This window comes from Aspergillus niger (genome assembly GCF_000002855.4).
Source record: "Aspergillus niger supercontig An04".
Classification (NCBI taxonomy): Eukaryota; Fungi; Ascomycota; class Eurotiomycetes; order Eurotiales; family Aspergillaceae; genus Aspergillus; species Aspergillus niger.
In genome coordinates, this window is record NT_166539.1 from 2,274,752 (window position 1) to 2,299,625 (window position 24,874).

The 24,874-nt window shown below is 50.0% G+C and overlaps 10 protein-coding genes across 10 annotated transcripts; 8 read left to right on the forward strand and 2 right to left on the reverse strand.

Annotated features, from left to right (window-relative positions):
* Positions 1-702: 702 nt before the first annotated feature.
* An04g09340 (hypothetical protein) lies at positions 703-1,362 on the reverse strand (the record flags this gene model as incomplete). The annotated part of the gene is made up of 2 exons (XM_059747765.1): positions 703-835; positions 989-1,362. 2 exons carry the CDS (start codon positions 1,360-1,362, stop codon positions 703-705), a joined length of 507 nt encoding a protein of 168 aa, XP_059600703.1.
* Positions 1,363-2,394: 1,032 nt separating this feature from the next.
* On the forward strand, positions 2,395-6,630 carry An04g09350 (uncharacterized protein; the record flags this gene model as incomplete). The annotated part of the gene is made up of 8 exons (XM_059747766.1): positions 2,395-2,505; positions 2,603-2,693; positions 4,025-4,171; positions 5,518-5,577; positions 5,808-5,908; positions 5,997-6,080; positions 6,214-6,290; positions 6,513-6,630. 8 exons carry the CDS (start codon positions 2,395-2,397, stop codon positions 6,628-6,630), a joined length of 789 nt encoding a protein of 262 aa, XP_059600704.1.
* Positions 6,631-6,697: 67 nt separating this feature from the next.
* An04g09360 (uncharacterized protein) lies at positions 6,698-7,677 on the reverse strand (the record flags this gene model as incomplete). The annotated part of the gene is made up of 2 exons (XM_001402255.3): positions 6,698-6,818; positions 6,962-7,677. 2 exons carry the CDS (start codon positions 7,675-7,677, stop codon positions 6,698-6,700), a joined length of 837 nt encoding a protein of 278 aa, XP_001402292.3.
* Positions 7,678-7,808: 131 nt separating this feature from the next.
* Positions 7,809-8,298, forward strand: An04g09370 (hypothetical protein; the record flags this gene model as incomplete). The annotated part of the gene is made up of 2 exons (XM_059747767.1): positions 7,809-8,094; positions 8,195-8,298. The coding sequence occupies 2 exons, from the start codon at positions 7,809-7,811 to the stop codon at positions 8,296-8,298; spliced, it is 390 nt and encodes a 129-aa protein (XP_059600705.1).
* A 530-nt stretch (positions 8,299-8,828) lies between these two features.
* An04g09380 (uncharacterized protein) lies at positions 8,829-10,536 on the forward strand (the record flags this gene model as incomplete). The annotated part of the gene is made up of 2 exons (XM_001402257.3): positions 8,829-9,184; positions 9,231-10,536. 2 exons carry the CDS (start codon positions 8,829-8,831, stop codon positions 10,534-10,536), a joined length of 1,662 nt encoding a protein of 553 aa, XP_001402294.3.
* A 622-nt stretch (positions 10,537-11,158) lies between these two features.
* An04g09390 (uncharacterized protein) lies at positions 11,159-11,992 on the forward strand (the record flags this gene model as incomplete). Its single annotated transcript, XM_001402258.1, has 1 exon — positions 11,159-11,992. One exon carries the CDS (start codon positions 11,159-11,161, stop codon positions 11,990-11,992), a length of 834 nt encoding a protein of 277 aa, XP_001402295.1.
* A 4,197-nt stretch (positions 11,993-16,189) lies between these two features.
* On the forward strand, positions 16,190-18,705 carry An04g09400 (uncharacterized protein; the record flags this gene model as incomplete). Its single annotated transcript, XM_001402259.3, has 4 exons — positions 16,190-17,076; positions 17,145-18,042; positions 18,126-18,317; positions 18,373-18,705. 4 exons carry the CDS (start codon positions 16,190-16,192, stop codon positions 18,703-18,705), a joined length of 2,310 nt encoding a protein of 769 aa, XP_001402296.3.
* Positions 18,706-20,483: 1,778 nt separating this feature from the next.
* Positions 20,484-21,485, forward strand: An04g09410 (uncharacterized protein; the record flags this gene model as incomplete). Its single annotated transcript, XM_001402260.1, has 4 exons — positions 20,484-20,761; positions 20,824-21,053; positions 21,113-21,214; positions 21,292-21,485. 4 exons carry the CDS (start codon positions 20,484-20,486, stop codon positions 21,483-21,485), a joined length of 804 nt encoding a protein of 267 aa, XP_001402297.1.
* A 1,378-nt stretch (positions 21,486-22,863) lies between these two features.
* On the forward strand, positions 22,864-24,531 carry An04g09420 (uncharacterized protein; the record flags this gene model as incomplete). The annotated part of the gene is made up of 7 exons (XM_001402261.1): positions 22,864-23,030; positions 23,081-23,094; positions 23,147-23,219; positions 23,266-23,597; positions 23,645-24,003; positions 24,054-24,395; positions 24,448-24,531. The coding sequence occupies 7 exons, from the start codon at positions 22,864-22,866 to the stop codon at positions 24,529-24,531; spliced, it is 1,371 nt and encodes a 456-aa protein (XP_001402298.1).
* Positions 24,532-24,672: 141 nt separating this feature from the next.
* An04g09430 (hypothetical protein) lies at positions 24,673-24,867 on the forward strand (the record flags this gene model as incomplete). Its single annotated transcript, XM_059747769.1, has 2 exons — positions 24,673-24,737; positions 24,807-24,867. 2 exons carry the CDS (start codon positions 24,673-24,675, stop codon positions 24,865-24,867), a joined length of 126 nt encoding a protein of 41 aa, XP_059600706.1.
* Positions 24,868-24,874: the final 7 nt, after the last annotated feature.

A 24,874-nucleotide genomic window follows, 5' to 3' on the forward strand; every position in this document is an offset into this window, starting at 1 on the left:
TCGGGCGGTGTCCAATTTTGGTTCCAGCTGCTAAGGTTAATCGACGACTTCTTTTTTTGTTCGGTTTCACCTCTGCCTTCCGTGACCCCATCTGGCAGTTGATCGTTGCCTAGTGGAGTACCTTTCCCTGTCAAGCGGACGACGATGAAGACTTGGCAGAGGCTATGGGCGAAATAATCCGGAGCTCATCGGTTGCACTAGTAGCTTCCGACATTCCACCACCCATGATTGGATCTCAGCGCCGGCCATGGCTGATCATCTTGGTCGCTTTCCCCAAAGACTGGCGTCCCCTGAAGCACTGGGGTCGGTTCCCTAGGAACAGCGCGTTCGCTCTCGATTTCCGGGAACGGACAGCCAACCAACACGAGTAATCCCTCAAAGTATCGTGCCCACGTTTGGTCGCATTGGCCAATCTTGTCTCCAATTCTGAGGAGGTCACTGGCGCACGCGAGTTTGACTTTCATGCTAAATTGCCTGAGCATGGGTATCGTCTCCATTCCGAGGCAGGCCCAAACACAACAGTAAGTAAAGTGTCCGCGCATTATGCACAAGCGACCGTCTAGTTTTATCCAGGATGTGCATGGGGGAGCGCGGATGGTTGCGGACCTGCTGACAGTCAACTTTAACGGGCGGTTGTTGGTCGCACGACCGCTGTGCAATCGCAATGAGAACTGATTTGGGACAGGACTCGCAATATCGAGATTAGTATCTCAAAGAATCGAGCAGATACATTCTGCGTGCCTTGATCCGGTGTATCCCAGTCATGACAAGAATAGCGCGGTCTAGAAACAAATGTTCTACGCCGAACGGCACACAAGAGCTCGCCCTGCTGGAGCTGTTGATATTTTTATAGAGTGCTAACTACTCACAAAGACCATCGCACAAAGAATGATCCCATGTACTTACTACGTTACTAACAACAATTTGAAACCCGTATGGAACCAAGATTCCTGGTAGGGTTAAGTGATGGTGTTGCATGGTAACCTACGGAGCTGCACGAGGACCCCATTTATCCAGGCTTAGCTGCCCTCCTTTGCTGCCGACGTTAGTACTGCAACGACTGATTGGTTGAGTATGTCTGGCGACATCCCACGTTATGACGTCCGTGGGCTTGCAGACAGGAAGTTGAGTACTAATTGCTGGCAGAGAAGATGCTTGAGAACAGCTTCCATGCATGGATCTCGCACGGGGCCCATGGTCCCTCTGCGATACGTCAATGTGGCCATGCAATATTTCCAGTCCAAGTATTGCAATGGAAGCCAGTAGGAGAACGACCAGAATCCTAGCATCACAGCTTGCGGACGTTGTCGAGCAGGGTTGCGCAACCGTCTCGAAACGAGCAGTATGGCTCGTGCGAAGCATAATTCATCTCACCCATGGATAGCGGGACACGTAGTAGTGAGCTGAGCTCGCCAGCGGTTCTTACACCCTCCCGAAGTCAGTTCCTTCATCGCACGGTCCCTCTTGCTGGCTGACCACAGACCCTCGACACCTGAGGCCACCGACAGCGTAAGCGTCCTTTAGTGCGGTGTCATGTGGTGCACCGATGGTATTATTCGTATCGATAGAGCAGGTAAGCAATACCCTTGGATCTACACATGCGCACCGTCACCACCCGGACCAGCTACTACTGCTGAAGCCCGAGAAAGAAATGGGTATCCGGCAGGACGCTAGCATCCCCTTATATACAGGTACCAAATGCGGAGATACCAATCAACTTGTTGGCGTTGCCGCAACCTTCGATCCGCCGTCAAGGTTACCGAGGAACGACACGTTAGTACACCTGTCAAAAACCGAGTAATCTGAACCTAACCAGTCTGGGGTCCCGTTGCGGAAGATCTCCTACCAGTGCCTCCTTAGTGCTCGACTGGAGACTGCGGGCCCGAGGGCGTTGTGGATTAGGGGCGGGTGCGATCGTGTTACTTGACCACTGGATGTATATGAGATTCACCAGCCCCCGTGCATTCCCAGGATAATAAGAAAACAAGAAATGGGGACTCCCTGCCTTTCCGCAAGTTGCGACGAACGCTGTGCTATACAGACGCCAAGTAGCGAAGCGGATAACCTAGAGCCGCCCGACTCGAGCGTGTACATATGCGAAGATGCCGACGATCTGAGACGCATCCAGAGGACGTGTTGCACAGATGATAGGCGCATGAAGCATCAACCTAGTAATCTGAGCAGGCTTGGCAACAGGATACAGACAGGGATCTAGCAACGGGTGTCACGGACCACTATGATCCGATATGGTGCACTGCAGCGTCATTAGCCCTCCTGTACTCCGTACGGACGGCTATCCATCCATACGAAGCATAGAACAATCGCATTGTCGATCCTGCGCGACGCGAGTAACTGGCAGCCTGAGAGAGAAAAAAAAAATCTCCGACGGCGTGCATGGCGATCGTGGAATACAGGCGCCTTGGTGGTCTTTGCTCGAGCGGATATGCAAGATGGCATCATGGGCGCGAGATAACTTCTGCACGGGCCGTGGGACTCGTCACAAAAGTAATAATACTTACAGGATAAGGCTGTAAGCACTGGATCGAGGTACTCAGCCTGTACTCACTGGGATCTCACGCGTGCTGTCTTCGCGGTACTTCAGGGATGCCAATCATCATTCTGCGCAGGCCGTACGATGAGGGATATTCAAGTAGCCCTGGTCGACATTGGGATACAATGGGCCCTTGATCTAGGTGCTTAACAGCTGTTACATGCTCTGGTCGACTGGACGGGAGCACGAAATGCCTCTAGGGCTGATTTGCTATCAGATGGCCGGATATAAGTCCCTAATTACGGGCGACTGAAGTAGTAGCACGCCATTCCCTAGTAGCTCCGACAATCCCCCAATGGCCGAGTAAGAGTAAATTAAGGACCGGGATGATGATAGGCCCGCTGTCACTGCAGTTGTCCTTTCTTACTTACTATCCCACCCCACCAGCGCTGGTCTCCACTCTATGCAGCAGCCAGTAATGGCAGTCCGTCATAATGTAGTGTTACACCTGGCTGGTGGGCGTCCCTCCACACTGCAATTGGCACGGGAGGCCCTCCCCTCCACATTGTTTTGGCGTGTAGGAAGAAAGTATCCAGTTGTATTCCAGTCGGTCTTGCACACCATCGCGGTATTAATCTAGACCCAGACATAGTTTAAGTAGCACTAAAGTAGCAACGTGCAATGGTGTCGCGATTAATAATGCACCTCTGGCTTTGGAGTGTGATTTAATTTAATACTTAGATACGTGACCAACAATCAGGTGGTTGGAGTAACTAATAATAATACCTCGCTGACTTGCACTTCAATGACCCCAACCGGCCTAGTAAGATGTGATTATTAGCAACTACTATACGCACACTAACTATCCACCTTTCCCTCCCATGTATGCAATATGTACGCGCTCCCCCATCTGTGGAGAAAGCTCGGCCTGATTGTTGCATGATATGTAACCTTGCCAGTTGCCAGTTGCCACTGCACATATTTCTCAAACCACAGCATTGCAGAAAATATGGTGGGAAGCGCGCGCACACACACACAAAAATAATACCCCACTACACCACTACTAACAACCAGTAACCGCCACCTTCACACCCATTACTTACTAGACAGGGATTCTCCCAGTAGCACCTAACACACAAGACCATTGAAAAGCTGACTCGACCGTTCCTGGTGCTACGCGGTCTCGCACTAGGCACATAAGACCTACAGTAGCGTTATGCAGCAAGCAAAAGTAATTGAAGTTAGCGCGCAATTTGACCATTGCTTTTTCCTTTTATTTTATTTTTTATTTTATTTTATTTTCTCTCAATAATTGCTTTGCTAGGCTTGCCGCCAGCTAAACCTGTTTTGTATCTCCCCTAGTAATTTTCTACTAGCAATGCAAGCGCCATCGTATCTATACTCGATGTAATATCCGCAGTTACTCCGAGAAGACTCTTCTGGGTTCTCGTAAAGTATTTGTAACTTTCACTACACTGGTTAGATGTATTATTCTTTCACTGTGTTACTCCAACCAGCTGTGGAGTGGTGGAGCGGAACTGCGGCTGAGCCTTGACGATCCTGCACGCTACGGGAACGGGATTATGCTGGTTTCTTGCTTGCTGTCTTGCTGTCTTGTTGTTGTTGCTGCTGCTGCTGCTGCTGCTGCTGCTCGGATGAGGGATATTTTCGGCCAGAACGGTTTGTGTCGGATCAGTTGCTCCATATACTTTTTTCAGATGTTGCCTTTTTTCTCTTTCTAGTTCCTCGGTTGTGTGGGATGTGATAATACTTTTTTCTTTTCCTCTCTTCTCAATACATACGTGTTTACATAGTATGTGTGTGTATGTGGGTGTCGTAAAGTAATCCTTAATTCATTAGAAAGACTAATGTCCCAACCACTCACTCACTCAATCAATCCCATTGTGCCAAAAAAAAATAATGGCTGAACACCTAGGTTGATAGATAGGGTAAGTCACTATCTACCACACCCTATCTGCATAGCTCCCCACCAACTGCTATTTTCCTTTCCGAGGTAGACTACCCATCCGTCTTTCCGTTCGCATGGAGCAACACTGATAGGCACACACACACACCCACATCCACACCAAAAAGAACTAACCTAGCGCCATAGCGCTGGCCTTTCTAAATCTTCCCGTGCCACGGGCCGCCGTGCAGAACGCGTTGCAGGAAGGGAGAAAATAAATAACAGTTAGTCTAGATAGATAGTAGGAGGTAAGGAAAGGTATCCACGTCCGCGCGCGCCCGCCCCGGCCGCCCGTCATTTTCAACCAGCCCACACCTACCTTCTTACTGCAGTTTAGCTACAGAGTTACTAAAAGTTGACCGGTGCACGCACAGGCCTTTTTGGTGGTCCCTGCATCCGAAACGCGAAGTTACGCTACTGACTTTACTTGTTACTGGATGGGGTCGCTGGTTGTGTGATTGATCGGATGACGGATGTTGAGTTAGTGTGTGGTAGGTAAGTAGTTAGTAGGGAGAGTAAGGGGGGATTCCGTGAGGAAGTGGTATTTCAACTGCTACTTAATGCTATATTCCGGAAGGCTTATAGGGGACTGATTGACTGACTGACTGACTGACTGGTGAAGAATGGGTGAGACACTGAGTGACAGACACTCATGTATTGAGTATTGTATGGGTACCGGCTGTATGCAATCAAGAGGAACGGAGATAAGCCGATCCTTTCTGAGGAGTTATTCGATGCGACGGCCGAGAGAGCGCGCTGCTACTAACTTAGTAGTTAGCTCACTAATTTACTAGTAAGTTAGTTAGTTAGTTACCTGAGTACTCGGGACTGGCTGGACTGGACTGCTGCTATTGCTATTATTGTCTCGTCTCATGCACACCCGAACTCTAGACTTCACTGTCACCTTCTTGATTCGGGGTTTGCCTCCCTCCCTGGCGTCTGAAATGACCCTTTTATTTCGTTGCTGTTATTTTTGGTCGATGTAACTGAGTGATGTCGGATGAAGATTGCCGATCAGTAAGTAGCTGAAGTTGGGCGTGTGGTGTGTGGTGTGTGCCAGCTGAGTCTGGTGATAATGGTGGTGGTGGTGGTGGTGGTGTGTTGAGGGATTTCTCAACGAGTTCGACATTTCCTTCCACCTAAGTACCATTCTGGTAGCCTATACTTCCTGCTACCTTCTGTGTCTACCAGACAGTCTTCCATTTTACTTTCGCTGCAGAGAGTTGTCTGCTGACACCGAACCTTGCAGAACCCATGCAATAATTAACATAACATTGCATACATACAAGACTCTATTTCGCCGTGCTATAGATCTGGGCTGACGCGCTGCGCAGGTATGTCATCTGGCAGCAGAAGCTTGTTTGTCATTGCTTTTGGACTGTGATGCTGTGATTGGATATTGTGCGTATGGGTGCAGAGGACACGGTCTTTACAGACTTTGCTGGGAGGAGGTGAAGGGTTCCAATGTTGCAATGAACAGAACGTCTGAGAAGACCTGCTAATGGAGTGTAGGGGTCTATTCAATCCATTCAACTGTAGAACTCTCAGGGCATATGTCGCACTGCAAAGCCTTATTCTGACAGCATCCATGAATATCACATGCGTTCGTTCACTGCTCATTACGTAGGCGGATCATAGGTCCTTTCAACGCTCATATCATCCAAATGCTCGTGAGATATTGCTGTGGTGGCATTATTTACTTGTGCTAGACCTAATTGCATGCATATAACTCATCATTGCACGTAAGGAGCCTCAGGCACCAGCTCCAGATAGTAATACCGTTGCCCCAGGCACAATAATGCATATATTCAGGGTGCCAAATGCCCCACGCAGGTTGAAAAGGAAAATGTCCTGTTCTCATGAGATGCAGTAGCAGATAACAACAGGAAATGTCGGCCTCGAGGGTTTGTACAAGTCTTGAGACGATGACATACTGATAGCTTATATGGATTCCACAGCAAGCAGGTCTATATGGTTAAGGATGTTACACTAGAACGTTCTATTTTGCTAAGCTGAGTCAGTAGAGTAGACTATCGGAGGTTATTCGGGTCATAGGATATATTCAGTTGGCTCTAAATGGCACGGAAGGATGCACAGGCGTTTCGACTGTGAGCTACGTACAGAGGCGTTGTGTGAAGACCAGATGCAGTTCGTGTATAGATCACCTATGTAGGCTAACGGAGCAGCATGTCATTGTGGGAGTTGAAGGGACTGGAACAATAATACTTAAATCACGCTGTTCATAACATTGGGTTGGCCAGATCATATGCCATACTGAGATATTCCAGAATGGAGATGTAACAACTGTCATTTTCTGCTTGGTAGATACCATCTACCAACCATTGATCATGGATAAAAACACTATATAAATGCAACACATGCTGATTCACATTCCATCAAGAAACCAGAAACATCCAATTCCATCAAACAACCCAGAAAATCAGGGCCAATAGTACTTGCCTTCCTCCAAGGCCGCCAAAAGCTTCGCAATCACCTTAACATACCCATCACTCTTCAACTCTGTGAAATCCTGATCAATCAACGAAGCCACCATCCCACCAAACACTATGCTCCCCTCCCCATTCAGATGCGTATAATCATCCGACGCCAAGTTATACGTATACGCATCGGCTGGCCCAATACTGTTCAAGTAATCCGTACTTGCCTTATTCAAATCAATATAGGATGTGTCTGTATTCTTTGCAGCATCAATAGTCGCCGCTCTCTGGTCCGCCAAATTCTCAATCACGAGTGGTGTCCCAGTGGAATTGTCATAGTTGCGACGAGACAAGGGCGTAACCAGAATCGGTGTGCCTCCTGCATTCTTGACATCCTTTGCAAATTGTTCTAGGTTACTGGTGTATTCAGCCAAGGAGATATTCGCGGCGGGCTTCTGGTCGTTGTGTCCGAATTGGATGGTCACAAAGGCTCGGTAGTCGGACTTGTATTCTGCGACCTTGGAGAGGACGGTGGCCCAGTCGCCTCCGGAGCGGAAGCTGACAGTGGTGGCTCCGTCGTGACCGTAGTTTATACCTTTGGCTCCCTTGTGGAGTGTCGTGTTGATGAACCCATCGCCCCAGCCGCCTCCGCCGCTGGATTGGACGGCGGTGGTGCTGTCGCCGGCTAGGAGGAAGAAAGGAGGTATATCATTTCTCGGCGTGAGGTGAGATGGAAGAGCAAAAATGGGGGTGAAGAATAAGGAAAGAAGAGAGAGCTTCATTGTGACTGCAGTGGATGCTTGTCGGTTATCCAGCGCAAGTCATATTGTGACCGACACCACCAACTGCTTTATATCGCATATTCCCCGGTAGTCCAGGCAGATGGAATGAAATGATTCCACCAACGGGAAAAATGGTAGAGTCAAGTCCTGCTTGCAAAGTCGATGCATATGTGCAGATCTCATGGCGTTGCGTCGGTCGTTGGTGGTTCTTTGCATCCGGGGGTTTTTGCCATTGGGCAACGAGAGCCAATGTAAGAATGAGTAAAGCAAGCCAAGTGTTTGCATTATTGAGTCAGTATGCAAGTCGGTATGCTTTGCACCGCTACTCCGAAGCCACAAGGATGGCGTTGAATCAAATCCCGAAGAAAAGAGGGGAAGTCACAGGAGCCTTCCAAGCCCGAGCGAGGGTAATCTGGGGTAATCAGCGGGGAAGGTCTTGAAGAAATATGAGCAAGTGAATATAGACTAGCTTTGAGGATACATAGTAATACTCATCATTTCCGCAATCTTTCTATAGTCGCTCAATATTACCCAGTGCACCCGGCAACCAGCAGACTAGTCAGGCATAAGATGTCTGTCAGAAACGTTGAAGCACTGGAAACCCATGACTTCAGTGGGTAGATTCCTTGGCATCTTCCGCTTTAGATGATGCTGGGTCTTTTATACTGGGATTTCATCAGCCATTCATTATTCAATTTTGTGCATCGTTTGAGCCTGTCGCGCCTGCTTTCCGACAAGTGTATCAGGTCATCGAAATGCCATGTTCTTATCCATCAGTGAAGAGTCAATCTGAGCAGACGGTCACGGTTGAAATGCAGATAAAGACGGAAACGAGGGCGCGTGAGCTTATCACTTGGCGAGATTGGCATCGCCATCTCCTCCCTCTTCCGGCAAAGTGATAACTCTGATAACATCGGCCGTCCAACTGATTGATCGTCCAACGATCCAGCCTCTTATCGCGATCCGTGTCCTGCTCCTCCACGAATAGCATCACCCAATGTGCTTCCCCAGACTTCTTCGCGGAAACCTTCCATTATCTCCATCTGCAAATTGAGCGACACTTATCAGTTCCTGCCGTCAATGCAGACGAACGACAGAGTTAATAATGGGTGGCGTCGCCGTTCCCATCCGCAGTTTCGTCAAAATTAGCCATGGGAAAGTCAACTTCAGTCACTAGCACAGCCAGAGAATCCGGAGACGATAGCCTCTCCCATACAGAAAATGGAACGGTCATTGAATACCACGAAACCAAGCGTGGTCTTTCTTCTCGCCATGTGCAGTTGATGGCCATTGGGGGATCGATTGGAACAGGCCTATTTGTCGGTATTGGTTCTTACCTCCGCGATGCCGGGCCTCTGTCCCTGTTCCTGGGGTATCTCTTCTATGGCGTTCTGTTCATCTGGCCCACAAACCTATGCGTGGGTGAGATGTGCGCCTACCTGCCAATCCGAGGATCTATCTTCGAACTAGCAGCGCGGTACATCGATCCAGCCTTCGGATTTGCAATGTACGTGAGCCCGAGACATCTCCAACTCATACACTGACATCTGTAGGGGCTGGGTATACTTTTACGGCGGACTCATGCTTCTCTGCACCGAGTATTCCGCTGTGGCGACGGTGATGCAGTACTGGAATACCAGCGTCAACCCAGCCGTCTGGGTCGCCATGGCCATGGTCGTATGCTTCCTCCTGAACATCGTCGCCGTCAAATACTATGGAGAGACCGAATTCATCATGGCCTCCACCAAGATCCTCCTTCTCATCGGTCTGGTCCTCTTGACCTTCATCACCATGCTCGGCGGAAATCCCCACCACGACATCTACGGCTTCCGCAACTGGACACACGGCGTCATGTACGAATACTATACCACTGGCAACACCGGCCGCTTCCTGGGCTGGTTCTCCGTGGTCGTGTACGCCGCTTTCTCCGTCGCTGGACCCGACCTTCCAGCCCTGGCCGCCGGCGAGATCGAAAACCCGCGCTTCACGATTCCCCGCGTCGTCAAAATGACCTTCTACCGTATCGTCGGCTTTTACGTCATTGGTGTCCTCGCCGTGAGTATCATCTGCTCCCCAAACGACCCTCGTCTCATAAGCGCCATCGAATCCTCTGCTGCTGGATCCGCCGCCTCTCCATGGGTGATTGGCATCCAGAATCTCGGCATCCACGGCCTTCCCGGCTTCATCAACTTTCTCATCCTCCTAGCCGGCTGGTCCTGCGGAAATGCCTACCTCTACAGCTCCAGCCGCACCCTCTACTCGCTCGCACGCGATCACCAAGCCCCTGCCTTTCTCCTGAAATGTACCTCCGCCGGAGTCCCCATCAACTGCGTTCTCGTCGTCTCCCTCCTCTCTTGCATCACATTCCTCGTCGCCGATACCTCTGCCGTCACGGTCTTCTACTGGTTCGTCGACCTCACGACCACCGCCTTTATCCTCACCTACACCGGCATGGTCTGTGTTTTCCTAGCCTGGTATCGTGCGCTCAAGGCACAGGGCATCGATCGGAAGACATTCCTCCCCTGGGCGTCACCGTGTCAGCCGTACGCAGCTATCGTGGCATTGATCATTGGGTGCTTGGTGACGCTGTTTAATGGGTTCACGGTGTTTGTCCCGTTCAGTGTCGAGGGGTTTATCACTTCGTACTTCGGCGTGGCGTTCTGGGCCGTCATGTTCCTGTTTTGGAAGGTGTATCAGGGCACGAAGTGGGTGGATCCGGCAAAGGCTGATATATTTTCTGGCAAGGCTGAGGTCGACGCTGAGTGTCGGGTTTGGGAAGATGGAGGGTTCTTGGAGCGGCGGAGGGCGGAGTTGGCAAAGATGCATTGGGCGAGAAGGTGGTGGGAGAAGATGTGGTAGAATAGATATCAGTCTCTAGGAGAGGTTCTACTTGAGTAAGTACTTGGAAGTAACACTCCAAATGATAGGATAGTAGTAATGGAAATTGAGCGTTGGTTGACGCCGGCTGGTCGTTCTTCCTGAAACGGGCAGTCCTAGAGAACCACTGCAAAGTGTGACTGTCGAAATATTATCATAATAAATGAGGTGACTACAATCTTAAGTGTTTTGATATTTACCCTTCTATTCGAAGTCCCAAATGTAAACATCCGGAGGAAGAGGTTGAGAGCGATCATACAAGGTTGTCCGGAGTAGTATGGTCCGAGCATGAAGTAGCCTGACGATGACTATACCTCATTGTACCAATCACTACCTCCAAAAGAGCACGATGAGCAAGCTGCATTGTTAATAACCTTACGTATTGTTAACGGCTGTCACTATTCCGATGCATTAAGTCCAGGATGGAAGAGACAGCACCTAGTATGACCTCACAGACGGAGTTACCGGACATAAGCGACACAATCTTCACTTGTATATATGGCTATCACCCAGGGGATTTGACGTCAACTTTTGTGGGCTCCTTCATCCTCAATAGCATCAGGACCAAATACTGTCACATCCCTTTTAGTTACTACTATCAGCCATGTCCTCGTCCCAAACATCCATTATCCAATCTATCTACGACGAGCGCAGCCCCAACTACGACACCTCCCAACACGGCGCCCTAGCAGAAGCATACATCCGCACCGCAGCACCCCGCGAAGGCGAATCCGTGCTCGACCTCGCCTGCGGCACAGGACTCGTATCCTTTCTTGCTGAGCAAGCCGTCGGCAAACCCGGCCTCGTTGTCGGAGTCGACATCAGTCCCGGCATGCTGGATGTAGCGCGTCACAAGGCCCAGCAGACTGGTTCAAATGTGACGTTCCTTCAACATGATATCTCTCACTTATCGGGTGTCGGACTAGAGAGTATGCTTCCTCCCGGAGAGGAGGGCTTCGATCTGATTACTTGTGCTGCGGCGTTGGTGTTATTGCCTGACCCCGGGAGGGCGGTTAGGGGCTGGATGCGGTGGTTGAAGCCTGGTGGGAGGATCGTGACGGATGTGGCGGCGAGAGATGTTCATGTCCCTAGTCGGATCTTTAAGAGAATCAGTGGTGATTTGGGGATGGGGTTGGTGTGGGATGAGAGTTGGGTACAAGGGGAATGGTCTTTGAGGGAGATTCTAGAGGGGGCTGGGCTGGTGGTGAAGACGGTTTTCTTGACGGAGTCGTTTCAGGATCGTGTGTATAGTGTTGCTGATGCTGGAGAGGTGTTTGAAAGGGCTGTTTCTAGTCCGATGTTTCGGAATTTTGGTGATTCAGGGGTGAGGGATGAGGCGAAGAGGTTGTTTGTCAAGAGGTTTGCTGAGGAGGCGGGTGCGGAGGGGGTGTTGGTCGATGAGGCGAAGATGTATCTGGCTGTCGCGTATAAATTGTAGAGAGACTTGTGTTTGTAATTGAGATTGATGTGCTTATTGAGGTGATTGTAGTGATGAGTTGTGTTGAGGCCACAAGTTGGGGATGGGGTTTGGGGAAGTACAGGATCGTGTCACTCGGTCATATGCAGTGTGGTAGAGCATGTCCGCAGTAAGGGCTCTGGGGCATTTTGGGCAGGAGAAAGTGGCAGATTTCTCGCGACAGTAAGGAAGTTATTCCACTCATGTTAGGGAGTGACACACTTGTCAAGAAAATCAGAAGGCTCAATTGAGTGAAGTCCAGGTATTGCGCACTTAGCAACATATATATCCACACATCAACCTTTGTTGACACGACAATGGGTCTCCTGTCTTTGTATAACTAAGTATAATTATGACATCGGTCACTGTATTGAATATAACCTCAATTATCGTCTACAAAAAAAAAAAAAAAAAAAAAAAAAAAAAAAAAAAAAAATTAAGAGAGCTGGTTGTGAAGATGGACTTTTTAATCTATCAGGTTGAAAGAGGACACCTAGTGTGCGGACAGGATGACACTCGCATACGTATTATCTGTCGATACTCTACTTATACCGATACTACTAGTAGTATATATCTTAGACATGTGCATAACGCTGTATTTTCACATTACAAGGGAAGCTCAATGGCTAAACACACACTGAACAAGCCTTTCGTACTACTAGTTGGTTGATAACTGCCAAAACATCGACAATAATACTAGGCCCCATACAGATCCTGAGACATACTGAGGTACAGAGAACCATCTTATTGAACACTTCGACCGCATTTTAGTTACAGCATCGCCGAGGTATAGCCACAGAACGTCCTTGGTGCCGCTCTCTCAACCAGCCTCGGCCGACAGTTCCAGTATAGCGGACATTGGGAGGTACCTAATGTTCACAGATGTTCATATTCTGTGATTGTTGATGCGAGGCCCATTGAAAGAGATACCATTTGACCTCGTTATTTTCTCCGTGGCTCCTTCTTCCTCTGAATGTACGATTTCCGGATCAGGCACGACCTTCGCATATGGATCAAGTCTGACTCTACCATCATCTACTTCGGGAACGTCGTTGGCAGGTATACTGCCATCGAGGGCATTGAGAGGCGCGCATCTCCTCGATATTACAGGCTCGTCAAAGCTAGACAGGTGATCTCAAGTGGTATGACTATCGTCAATTCCTTTTCCTTCTCCTGGCTTCTTGAAAGGGTACATTTCTATCCACATTTGAGCTCGTGAGATATGGTGCTTGGATTCCGAATCCACTCATAGCATTCTTCGGTTGTCCTAACACTATTGCTCCAAGGTCACATTATGAATCCTTGGGAATGGGCTGGCTATGTACAGGCAAACGAACATGACAGCTCAGCAATAGGCACGCTTTGACCTCTCAACACTGAATCATGTTTCGAACTCACTGAGTCAAGTGTTTCTCCGCGGCAACGATCAATACAGAAGATGAAATGCCGGCTGGAGAAGATGCATTGCTGATAGCTGGATGTGCAGTCCAATCAGGACACCGGAAAACATCTCATTAACGTATTGTGCATAAAGAATGGGATAATTACGTGGGGAATTCATGGGCTTATGCCGTGGAGATGGCGGCATAGCGCAATCAGCGGGTAAGACCTGCTAAGCCCGCAACGGATACTCCTTGCTTTCTTTTCAAATCCCGAAGGGTATGACACCTGCCGAACCATGGAAAAGACTGGCTCTATACTAGCACATCTCCGCTGTCATAATGACAACTTGTTACACGATGTCATGTCAAATGATTAGCTCGACTGCCCTCACCTTCCACCATATAGGTCCGTACACGGTGATAACAACCGGTGAGGCTCCTGTCTCTCAGCTCCACACAAAATAGCTCTACCGATTGGAGAATGCCTATCTGCTGGGTCTAGCAACATCACGAGTATCTTGCATGGCTATCGCGCCACAGACAGTGTAAGGAAAGCTTCTTAACCTTGTGACGGAAAATTCAACCGCGACATGTAATTGGTTCCGACGGTGTCATAATGAAAAGCCACGAGGATGTTCTACGACTGCAGCTCAGATTCTATTCGTGGAACAAGTCGAAGTCTGAAAGAATGAACACCAGATATGCACGGCCTGGACTCGTGAAAATACTAAGTAGTGACACGAGTTGCCTGATCCGAAGCCATGTGCCCCAGAACAGAATTCTGGACTTTCCCGACAGACTGTCATGGCTGTTGCCTTGTTCGGACTGTGCTCATATCCCTTACAATGAGTGTTTCTTCATACACTTTAAAGGGGTTTCTACAAGGTTCTACTATAGGGAGGAGCGGTATCACCCGTCCCTTCGATTGGAGTGTATCCCTGAAATATTGTGTCAGATCACAGAGAGCATGATTGGTCTGATCGGTTCAATGGGTATTATCTCCAGTAATACTGATTGGATGTTAGTTGGATGATACTGGGACCCTGTGCTTGAGATGTTCCCTGTTCCCTGGTATGCTGCTTCCGATGATTGTGAGATTCGCGCAAATCATCCCCATATTGCTTACCTGGTGTGGCACTATCCCTTCTTCAGCTTGCTACTATGTCAAATATTATTTCTACTTGTTTATAATCTGAATTATCGTTTGTCATCGTTTGCTGAAATCGGACTTCGTCCTGGCCGCATCATCCCAGCCTCGACCAGAAAACCTCTACTGCAGTCCCTTGCAGGATGGCAGCCTGTGTACTGGATTGCTCCGCCTCCGAAGATCTTCATCTTTCAGCAAACCTTTGACAGTGATGGAAGCGCTTCAACGGTGGCGCGGGTGCCTATGAACACAAGAGGTGCCACCAAGAAGGCACGGGCCGTAAGATGCAGCCGGACCTCCAAGCTTGGGAACTGGAAACCGGGTAAATAAACAGTGATCGGAGTCGATGAGACCACTGGCATTTGAACGGTTTCACAAATGAACTGCTTAAACTTCAGCGTACATATTGATTAGTTACACAACATGGTTCCATGTGAGAGCAGGTACAAGTGTAATTAATAAGCTCTATAGACGGCTGCTATCCTATAACGGACAACTTGGGCTATCGATTGACGTCCTCTTCGATGTACCTAACTCATTTGGCCTCATTAATGGCCAAGCCCATGGGGAAGTGACAAGCTGTGGCTTTTGATGTTCTTTCATACAGCTCACTCCGGTTGGCGGAACTCACCTTCCGTATGAGCAGAGAAATGCCTGGATCATTAGCAGTGACCATCTGTGGTGGTGGATGATCCGCGGAAATACAGCCACAGCGAGACGTCGATGGAAGAAGGGCGAGAATACCGGATCCCATCATCTGGTATGCGGCCCAGTAATGTGGGCGGGTTTATTATCCGTCCACCAGATGAAACCATCGCCCCAATCTCCCAATCATTTTCTTCCACCTCCATCCTGGTGTACCTGTAACCCGAGTCAGTGGACTGGTCTTGTCGCAGGCCCCAGCAAACCAGCGTCTCGGATTGCCGATCTCCCTGTTTACCCCTTGTCGCCGATGGGGATGCCGTGACGCCAGGTGCGGGCGGCAGAAGATCGACCCCAATTCAGCTGGACTGGCAGCCTGAAGGAATTAACTGGAGCTGTTGGTCACGACTGAAGGACCAGCTGGTAGGACAAAGCCAAACAGAGTCTACTGTGACAAAACCAACTCTTTCTTGTGGAGTGAATCGACCACCCTAATCGGCTCAATTACAGCGGAAGTAGCTTTCCCTTTCTCCAAGGGCTCGGATATCTGGGAAAACAAAACAATCCGACCCATATGTTGACTAATATCAGATAAGGTAGGATTAGAATAAAAGGAAGGACTAAGGCCAATGCCCCAGGTCTTCGGTCCGTGCGCAAGGAGACTGGCATACTTCAAGCCAGTTATGCTTTAAACTGCCTGGCGCTGACTCGGATCTCCGCCTAGACACTGTGAGGGCAGTATTTATGGCTTATGGGGTAGTTAATGCACACAATCATGCCATCCTGTAGATGTCATGACTCGGTCGATAAGAGGCCTCCGGGCCTCGACCGGTGTAACCATCTTTAAAGGCATTCGGATTGAATTCGGTGTGCAGACATTCCGCGCCGGCTGATCCTCGAGTAGATTCGTTATATAGATCAAGCTGTACAACCCAAAGCGCGTACCGAAGCCATAGGTCACAAGGCCGACCTGGAGTGCGGTAGCGATAGGCTAACCACCCACCCTATATGCACAGTCCCCCTCCTGTCGAGGATGCTGACCCAGGAGAGACCCCTGGCCCTTATTGGGAATTATGCCAGGGGCCTCCTCAGGTCTGTTCTCATGACCCTGACTCTATCGAATGGTCTCATTCAGACAGCATGGTCGCTCCAGTCGATGAGCCCCTCACAGAAGAGATTGTTATCCCGGAATCTCTTCTAGCGGCCGCATCAATCAGGCAGGTATGGAATCAGGCGTCTCTGCAACCCTGGTTCCAGCAACCCGTTGCCCCCAACCCAGCAGAGGAGGTGTCGGTTGTCAAACAAAGAAAACCTGGCGCTAACTATCCGGCCACTGGAGTGAACCCAGGTGATGCCCGTCGACGACAGACTAGTCATTCGGGGACTTTGGAGGAGGGTCGAGGGACAATTTACCCGCTTCTAGAGGACCAGGTGATCGTGGAAACGCCATATGGACCCCAGGGAGTGCATCCGACTGAGCTGCAATACATCGAACCTAATCGCCAAGGTCTTGAAGACGGCCCAGGAATAGTACGGGCTGTGAGTGCACAACCTTCCATTAGACCAGACACCCCCCCAAGTATCGAACCGAGAAGGGCCAGCCAACCCACGAAAGCTTTTCGCCAGTCGTTGCGCGGTGTGGTGGATCGAGCCCGCGAAAGCAGCTTGGGGACTCTCTATAACCGGGCGACTTTGGTGAACATTAAGCACGAACGGAGATACTGGGTCCAGTTGGTGATCGAATATGGCACGTACACAATCTATGTCGCATTCGTATATTTCGTGCTGGTGGGGATGCCTCTATGGAAAGGGGCTGTCTACTGGCTGTATTGGTTGATGCGTCACAAGTTCATCTTACAGGGAGGCTGGGCCATTGTCATCAGCCTGGCAGTTTTGTAGGTTTCTGCCCATCCGAAGCCCATGAAGAGACGTCGCTTATTTTTCCGTGCTTGCGTCTACCTAGTTATTCCTTCACACCACTTCTCACCACCTTTGAGGACGACGCTCCGGATCACGAGTTCTATGAGAGCCGCCGCATCAGTCCGACAGCCCCCGATACTGCGTTGCTCATTCCCTGCTACCGAGCGGCATCGGTTCTGGGCCGGACCCTCGAGGCAGCCGTGAAGATCTTCCCTCCATCACACATCTTCGTGATCGCGAATGGGGACGCCCTGAGCCCAATTGACCATACTGAGGAGGTTTGCCGTCCTTATGGAGTTAATCACATATGGAGCCCGGTCGGATCTAAGATTATCGCCTTATTTGTTGGATGTTACGCTGCTAAGCGGTTTCGCTATGCTCTTCTCATCGACGACGACTGCATCTTGCCACCTAACTTCCCCGTTGTAGTGTCCCGCCTCAGCGACACCGTCCGCTGTATTGGCTACACGATCAAGGCCGTCGCTGCGGACTCCTTACCCGGCACATACTGTCAACAGGCGCAGGATCTGGAGTACAAGCTGGCGGGGCTGCAGCGCACCTTTGCCGGACGTATCGGCAGTGCAACATTCCCTCATGGGGCCATTTCTCTCTGGGAACGCTCGTTCCTGAGAGAAACGCTGCAGGATCATCCCGGGTTTTCCATCAGCGAAGACTGGTTCCTTGGCAACAGTTGTCGACGGCTCGGCGGAAGAATCCAGATGTGCAGCTCCGTGTTTGTGGAAACCCACGCACCCCCTTCGTTTCTCTTCGCTGCAGGGAAAAGACGGGGTGGGTTTGGGGAGACGACAGTTTTCAAGCAGCGATTTATGCGGTGGAACTTCTTTCTCGTGAACGGCCTGCGGTACAATGTAATCTACCTGGTGAAATCGTGGAAGTTGGGGGTATATGAAATCGGCACGAAACTATTCGTACTACAGGAGGTAAGTCCACTCTGCCTCCCATTTGAACTCCCGTCCCCGAAAGTGCTTTAGCGACATCAACGATGTGACCTAACAGGCACCAGTTATATGAGACTGTCCTTGCCATTATAGCCCCGTTCGTCCTCCCGATATCCCTCATCGTCCGCCCACGGTTCTGCATTGTTCTCATCATGGCTACCTTCGCGCTGTACTTTCTGAACGTCGTCATCTTTAACGAGGTCCACCTACGACTTAAGCAGGAGCGGGTCAGCTTGAAAGTCATTCTTCTCTATTATGTAAGATGAATATCTGGGACTCGCGGATAGAACGGATCTTAACCCGGAAATGCAGATGCCATACAAGATCATGATCGCCATCATCAACGTCGGAAGCAACTACTGGTCCCTGTACAAGTATGCTCGGTACTTTGCCAAGCGACGGCCCAAGCTCACGGAAGACCACAAGGCGGTTGGACTGGTACTGAAATTGGAAGAGAGCGCGCAGAACCGGGGCCCTGGCTCCACTGGACTCGGACGCAACCTGACGGTGCGCTCAGTTGGCGTCCGGCGGAGCAATCGAATGAGCAGTGGGCCGGGCTTAACTGCGCTTCGCAATCGGTGGTCCCTGCAAAGTCACGCTGAAGAGCCGGAGGGAACGGATGTTATAATAGAGCACTACACATAAGCTTCACACGGAAGCAACCTAATATACTGCTGTGGATAGAATAAATGAACCCTGTTTCTAGGTTCGAAACTTTTTTCGATGCATTAGTCTCTTAGCACATGTAATGCCTTGCATCCTCCCGCTAACCCTAATCTCAATTTTTCTTGGTAGTCAACCCTCACTAAGCTATCTTCAGGACGGGAGCGCCGCTATGGCAGTAGCTGTGACTACAGCCGCGCGTGAAGCCAGCCATCAATGCGTCGATACACTGACCTGAATCCATTGCCACTGGCTACAAAACCCATTGGATCGAATACTACTACCAAAGATGGATATCCCGAATATCTATCACGACAGTTTCTGAACATTCCTGGTTGTACTACGCTCTCAACCTGTTTGTCCATTAAGAGGCACATTGACAATTAGGATATACGTACTACAAAAGTACAGTCCTCATAACGCCCCCAAGGATACCTCTGGCGAGAATATCCACCGACCATCCATTCATTCAGTCATGAATTCCTAGGAATGGCATGTCATCAACAACACATCAATGATATGAGGCTCTCAATCTTTTTCCATCACTTAAAGTTCGCATCTAGCATTCTTGCGATGCGATTTCCTTGTCTCGCCCCTCTGATCGAGGGGGTGGCTTTGTTTTCTCCCTTTCAATTACTAGACTTGTTGCACCCGAGCATTCCTGCACGTCCCCCATCCAATCTAATGGTACCTTCATCCCTGGCGGATATTTCCGGCTCTGGGCTTTTCCTTTTTTTCCTTTTTTTCTATTTGTTATTTCCCCCCCTTTTTTGTAAGTTTCTAGGAATTTGAAGTTGACATGAATCGTGGAGAGTGGATACTATGGGGTCGGAGTGTGGCTATGCAATTATTTTTTGTGTCCTGTTTATCTGGGGATTGTAGGGATGGTGTTGGTAAGGGTGCCTGTCATGTGTAGTTGCGAGGGAGCTTGCTGGATAGGATATTGATTCTCTATTGCTATTGTGCTATGTGGAGAGAGGAGTTTTATCATTTGTATACTTTTTTTCTTTTTTCTTAATTTTCTTTTCTTTTTCTCCTTTGGCCTTTCTAAGTAACACACTCTCAACTTCTGGTGTGGACTGTAGGGGAATGGTACTGAGTACATAGACCATATATATCCGGTAGTGCATGGTGTTTGATCATCAAAATTGCAATCGATGCTTCCAACGGAACACTATGACAAGTTGCAGTGTGCTAATCCCATACGTGAGACAGCAGTGACCGACGGTCACTGATGACTTTCCGGACGACTGACTCTCGAACCGTGATACTGTTAACACGATACTTTCTCTCGGTATTCTGATAAGCTTACTTCGAGTATATAATTCTCAAGACGTACAGATTGTAGGCTTTAGGACGCCATGAGAGTGTACACTAGAAGAAGACAGCAGGCGGGGTACTATATGCAGTATACTGTCTTGGGTGTTCTGCCATGGAATCGGATATGCTCCGAGAGAGCAGCTGTTGTGTGACTTTGACTGACCGCAAGGGATGACATCCTCAGTCTCTTTGTCTGGTCGCATCGACCGCCTCTACCCCGCACAACTCCCACCAACAAGTCAAACCCCCTCAGTATCATGCAGCAGAATTCGCCATTGACCACTCATCAGCTGCAGGAATACGAATGCATCGAGCTCGTCTCGGTCGACGATGTCTGTCCCTCGATACGAGGGCTCATGAGTGTCAGTATATGAGGTTGATCCCTTCCCTCTTCTCTGTCGGGTGAAGCTCCATAGTCCTTAGAGTCTGTCACTGCCATCATGCGTCTCCTCAACAAGGTTGCTCTCGTCACAGGCTCGTCTTCGGGCATTGGACGGGCCATCGCTCTGCGTTATGCTCGGGAAGGAGCCAAGGTTGCCTGTGCGGACATCACTCCGACTGCACGCTCGCCGGTGCCGAACGAACTAGACATTACTACCCACGATGCGATCAGTCAAGAGGGCGGGCAGGCTTTCTTCCTCCAAACGGATGTGGGCGATGCATCCCAGATGGAAAATGCAGTGCTGAAGACTGCACAACAGTTTGGTCGGTTGGATATGTATGTTCGTTGTAGAAGTCCCCTTATCTCGGCAACCGAAACAACTGACAATCTATTCGCAGTATGGTCAACAATGCAGGGGTCTCTCTTGAATCTCGCACCCCGGCTCGCATCCACGAAACCACCAATGAACTGTACGACACTACCATGCGGATCAATACGCGCTCGGTCTTTCTGGGCAGCAAGTACGCCATCACACAGATGCTGAAGCAGGATCCGCATCCTTCGGGCGATCGGGGATGGATCATCAATCTGTCATCCATTCTTGGGATCGTGGCAGCGACAGAGAATCGTAGGTCAACCCGTTCCAGATGCGACAAGGTTGGTGACGATCATGCTAAGCTGTGATAGCATCTTACTGTGCCTCCAAGGGGGCTGTCAGCAATCTCACGCGTCAGGTGGCGTTGGATTATGCGCGCGATCGCATTCATGCGAATGCTATTTGTCCGGGATGTAGGTCTCTTATCGTGTTTGCAGATTGTTGACTGTTGACTCTATTGTGGGCGGTGACTGACTGACAAGGGATGTAGATACCCGGACAGCCATCTATGAGGAGACAACGGAGTATATGCACGCCGCGGCGGACTTGATCCGACGACATCCCTTTAATGGGCCTGGATTACCGGATGACATTGCGCGGGTGGCCGTGGTGCTGGCGAGCGAGGATGCCAGCTGGATGACGGGAGCCGTGGTTCCGGTTGATGGAGGGTATACTGCGCGGTGAGATCTCACCTGGGAAAATTCTAAGTGACAGCCATTGTAGGTAGAGCCTAGCGAGAGCGAACATTTAATGTCACGGAGTTCTCAGAGTCGCTCGATAGTACTAGCATCTGTGGAGAACATTATATATATATAACGGCTTCGGCCTTGGCTGCGATGCAGGTAGAAACAAGCATATTGCCAATGAAACGCTGCCGAGGATACGTTTGAAATTTGGACTCTAATTGGAAGCTACTAGGTCCAAGCTATTCGGATCTACTAGTACTTTTAACTTTAAGCTCTTCTGGAAGACATCGAGGAAAGACATAGTGTAGTGACCTTGGACCCCAAGACACCGACCGGTACCTGATATGCAGCCTACCAATACGCTTCATAATTCACACTCGACTCGGATAACTCGGTTCTCCGTCACCGTTGAAACAGACGCTAACCCGCAAACAATATCCGGAGAACCGAGAAGGCAGTGGGTGGCAAGGCAGATGGCCTGCAGCGGGTGGAGCATCGCCGCGGGGGCCATCAATTTCATTGCAAACCGAGATGCAACGAGGTAAGCAGAGCTCCGTCAATCAGAAGCGAGCGATTAGCTGCCGAGCAAACGATGAGCTAATGATCAGTCATTTGTGGCAGTCATGAAAGGACCAGAAAAGAGATAAGTGGCAATATACTCGGATACAATGTAACAAGGCTTTCTAGAAGGACAATCGGAATCCCACCGAGCCGACCAGGGCCAGGGTCGCCGCACCAATCAGCGTGCAGCGGAGACGCGGCTATCGTCGGGGCGCGGCAGGGTTGGGCGGGGCGGGAGCCTTTTTTGTTACTTAATTTTAACCTCTGGTTTTCTTCATTGGCTCTCCCAACTAAAAATAAGACTAAAAGAAACTGCTGGTCTGTGGGGCAGAAACACCAGGATCTTCGCCTTCTTCGATGTTACTAAGTAAGTAACCAAGCATGCTGCCGATAAGCAAAATTGTAAGAGAGGGGGTAAAAAAAAGAAAAGAAAAAAAGCTAGATGCAGATGCAGCTACCGGATGGGCACGGCCCTCGGTCTTCTCAACGGACAAGCCACGCCCGCGCTCCCCCCAATGCAGTAACCGCGACTCAACACGGGTATCTACTTACCTTTCATTCTTCTGGTCCTTCTTTCTTTCCTTCTTTCTCTCATCTGGCCTCTCGTCTTCCTCCGTGTTCAACCTCGACCTTTGTGTGGCCGGCAGCTCATCCTGCAGAGGCTCAGCCAGCGGAGGACCAGATCGTCATCGACCCACCGTGAGAATTTTTTTAGTTTCAGCTTCGCGTCCATCGGCACTCTAGTTGCTGTTACTACTGCTGCGCTGCTACGTGCGTCTATCTGCAACCAGGCAGCTCTCTCATTCCCAGTCACGATGCGTTTGGACGGCGTTGCCCCTCCGCCTGATGCGGTTGAGCCCAAGAGTCAGCGGGAGAAGGATGAGGACGTGGAGGACCTCAAGGCTATCAATAATGCGCCTGAGGTGGACGCCTTTGGTGATGAAGCTAATGCGGAGGTCAAGTACAAGACCTTGAAGTGGTGGTAAGTGCTTCTGTCGTGTCTGATGATAGACGATAAGCTAATGGCGCCAGGCAATGCGGAATGTGTATGTGATCAGGACGATTACTTTACAAATTGCGAGATACTAACCAGCATAGTCATGATTGCTGAATCCGTGTCGCTCGGTGTCTTGTCTCTTCCGGCTACTATGACGGCCCTGGGTCTTGTTCCGTAAGTCAGCGCCTTGATGCTTCCGCACTGCGACTAACCGGTGCAGCTCTCTCATCCTCATCATCGGTCTCGGTATCCTCGCCCTGTACACTGGTTATGTCATTGGTCAATTCCGTGAACGCCACCCTTACATCCACAACCTCGCCGATGCGGGAGAGATCCTCATGGGCAGCTTTGGTCGGGAATTGTTCGGACTGGGCCAGATTCTCTTCTCCATCTTCATCATGGGTAGCCACATCGTCACCTTCACTGTTATGATGAACACCATCACCGATCACGGTACCTGCTCCATCGTGTTCAGTATCGTTGCATTCGTCATCTGTCTCGTTCTCTCGCTGCCTCGCACTATCAAGAACTTGACTTACATCTCCACTGCCTGTAGGTTTCCATTACCTGGTTGTGCAGGGCGACGCTAATGGATTCAGCCTTCCTGAGTATCTTCTCCGCGGTTATGATCACCATGATTGGTGTCGGTGTGCAGTACAAGGGTGGACAGAACATCAGCATCACTACCGAGACCAACCTGTACACCGCGTTCAGTGGTGTGACCCAGATTATGTTCGCGTACTGTGCGCACGTCGCCTTCTTCGGTCTGATTGCCGAGATGGAGGAGCCTAAGGACTTCCCCAAGGCGCTGTGTCTGCTGCAGGGCTTCGAAATCTCCCTCTACGTTACCGCCGCCATCGTCATCTACTACTATGTGGGCAACGGCGTTGACTCGCCGGCCCTGGGATCGGCTGGTCCTGTCTTGAAGAAGGTGGCCTACGGCATGGCCATTCCTACGGTGAGTCCCCCTCTCTATGTCCGACGAGGACTAGTTCTAATGGTGTGTAGATTATCGGTGCCGGTGTGGTCAACGGACATGTTGGTCTCAAGTACATCTACGTGCGCATCTTCCGCAAGTCGGGTCGCATGCACAAGAACGACTGGGTCTCGGTGGGATCCTGGATTGGCATTGGCGTGACCTGCTGGGTGATTGCCTGGATTATCGGCGAGGGTATCCCCTCTTTCAGCAACCTGGTCAGTCTCATCAGTTCGCTGTTTGCCAGTTGGTTCAGTTTTGGTCTGCCGGGTGCCTACTGGCTGCACATGAACTACGGCCAGTGGTGGTCGAGCCCGAGGAAGTGTGCTCTGACTATCATTAACATGCTCATCTTTGCCATTGGTGGCGCGATGGTAAGTCTTTAATTTCTCTTCTCTTCTATATCAGCTCATGCTAATTGTGTAGTGCGGTCTTGGTCTGTACGCGTCCGGCAAGGCGATCCACGACGACTCGTCTCGGTCCAGCTTCTCGTGCGCCAACAATGCATAGAGAGAGTACTTGGATAGGAAAAAGAAATTGGATGACTAGACGACTAATGGGAGGCGATTTAATGTATATAAAAGCACAATCCATAGAATCCGTTTTAATTCGTGCTGAGCACGTCAATCAATGTGCATAGCGGTTTTTACAATGTCTGCATGTGATGACTACAGGAGAAGATGCAGCTCGTGGCTGATAGGACCACCTGTCCATCTGTAAGTGAACTAGAAATATGACAAAGTCCTATCTAGCAATGTTAGTAAAAAGTACTGTAGTATATGCAGAACTTGGCCAACCACGGCAGGTCTGCAGGCGAAGCATCTGATGAGTAGCGAGCATGTGTAGATTTGCA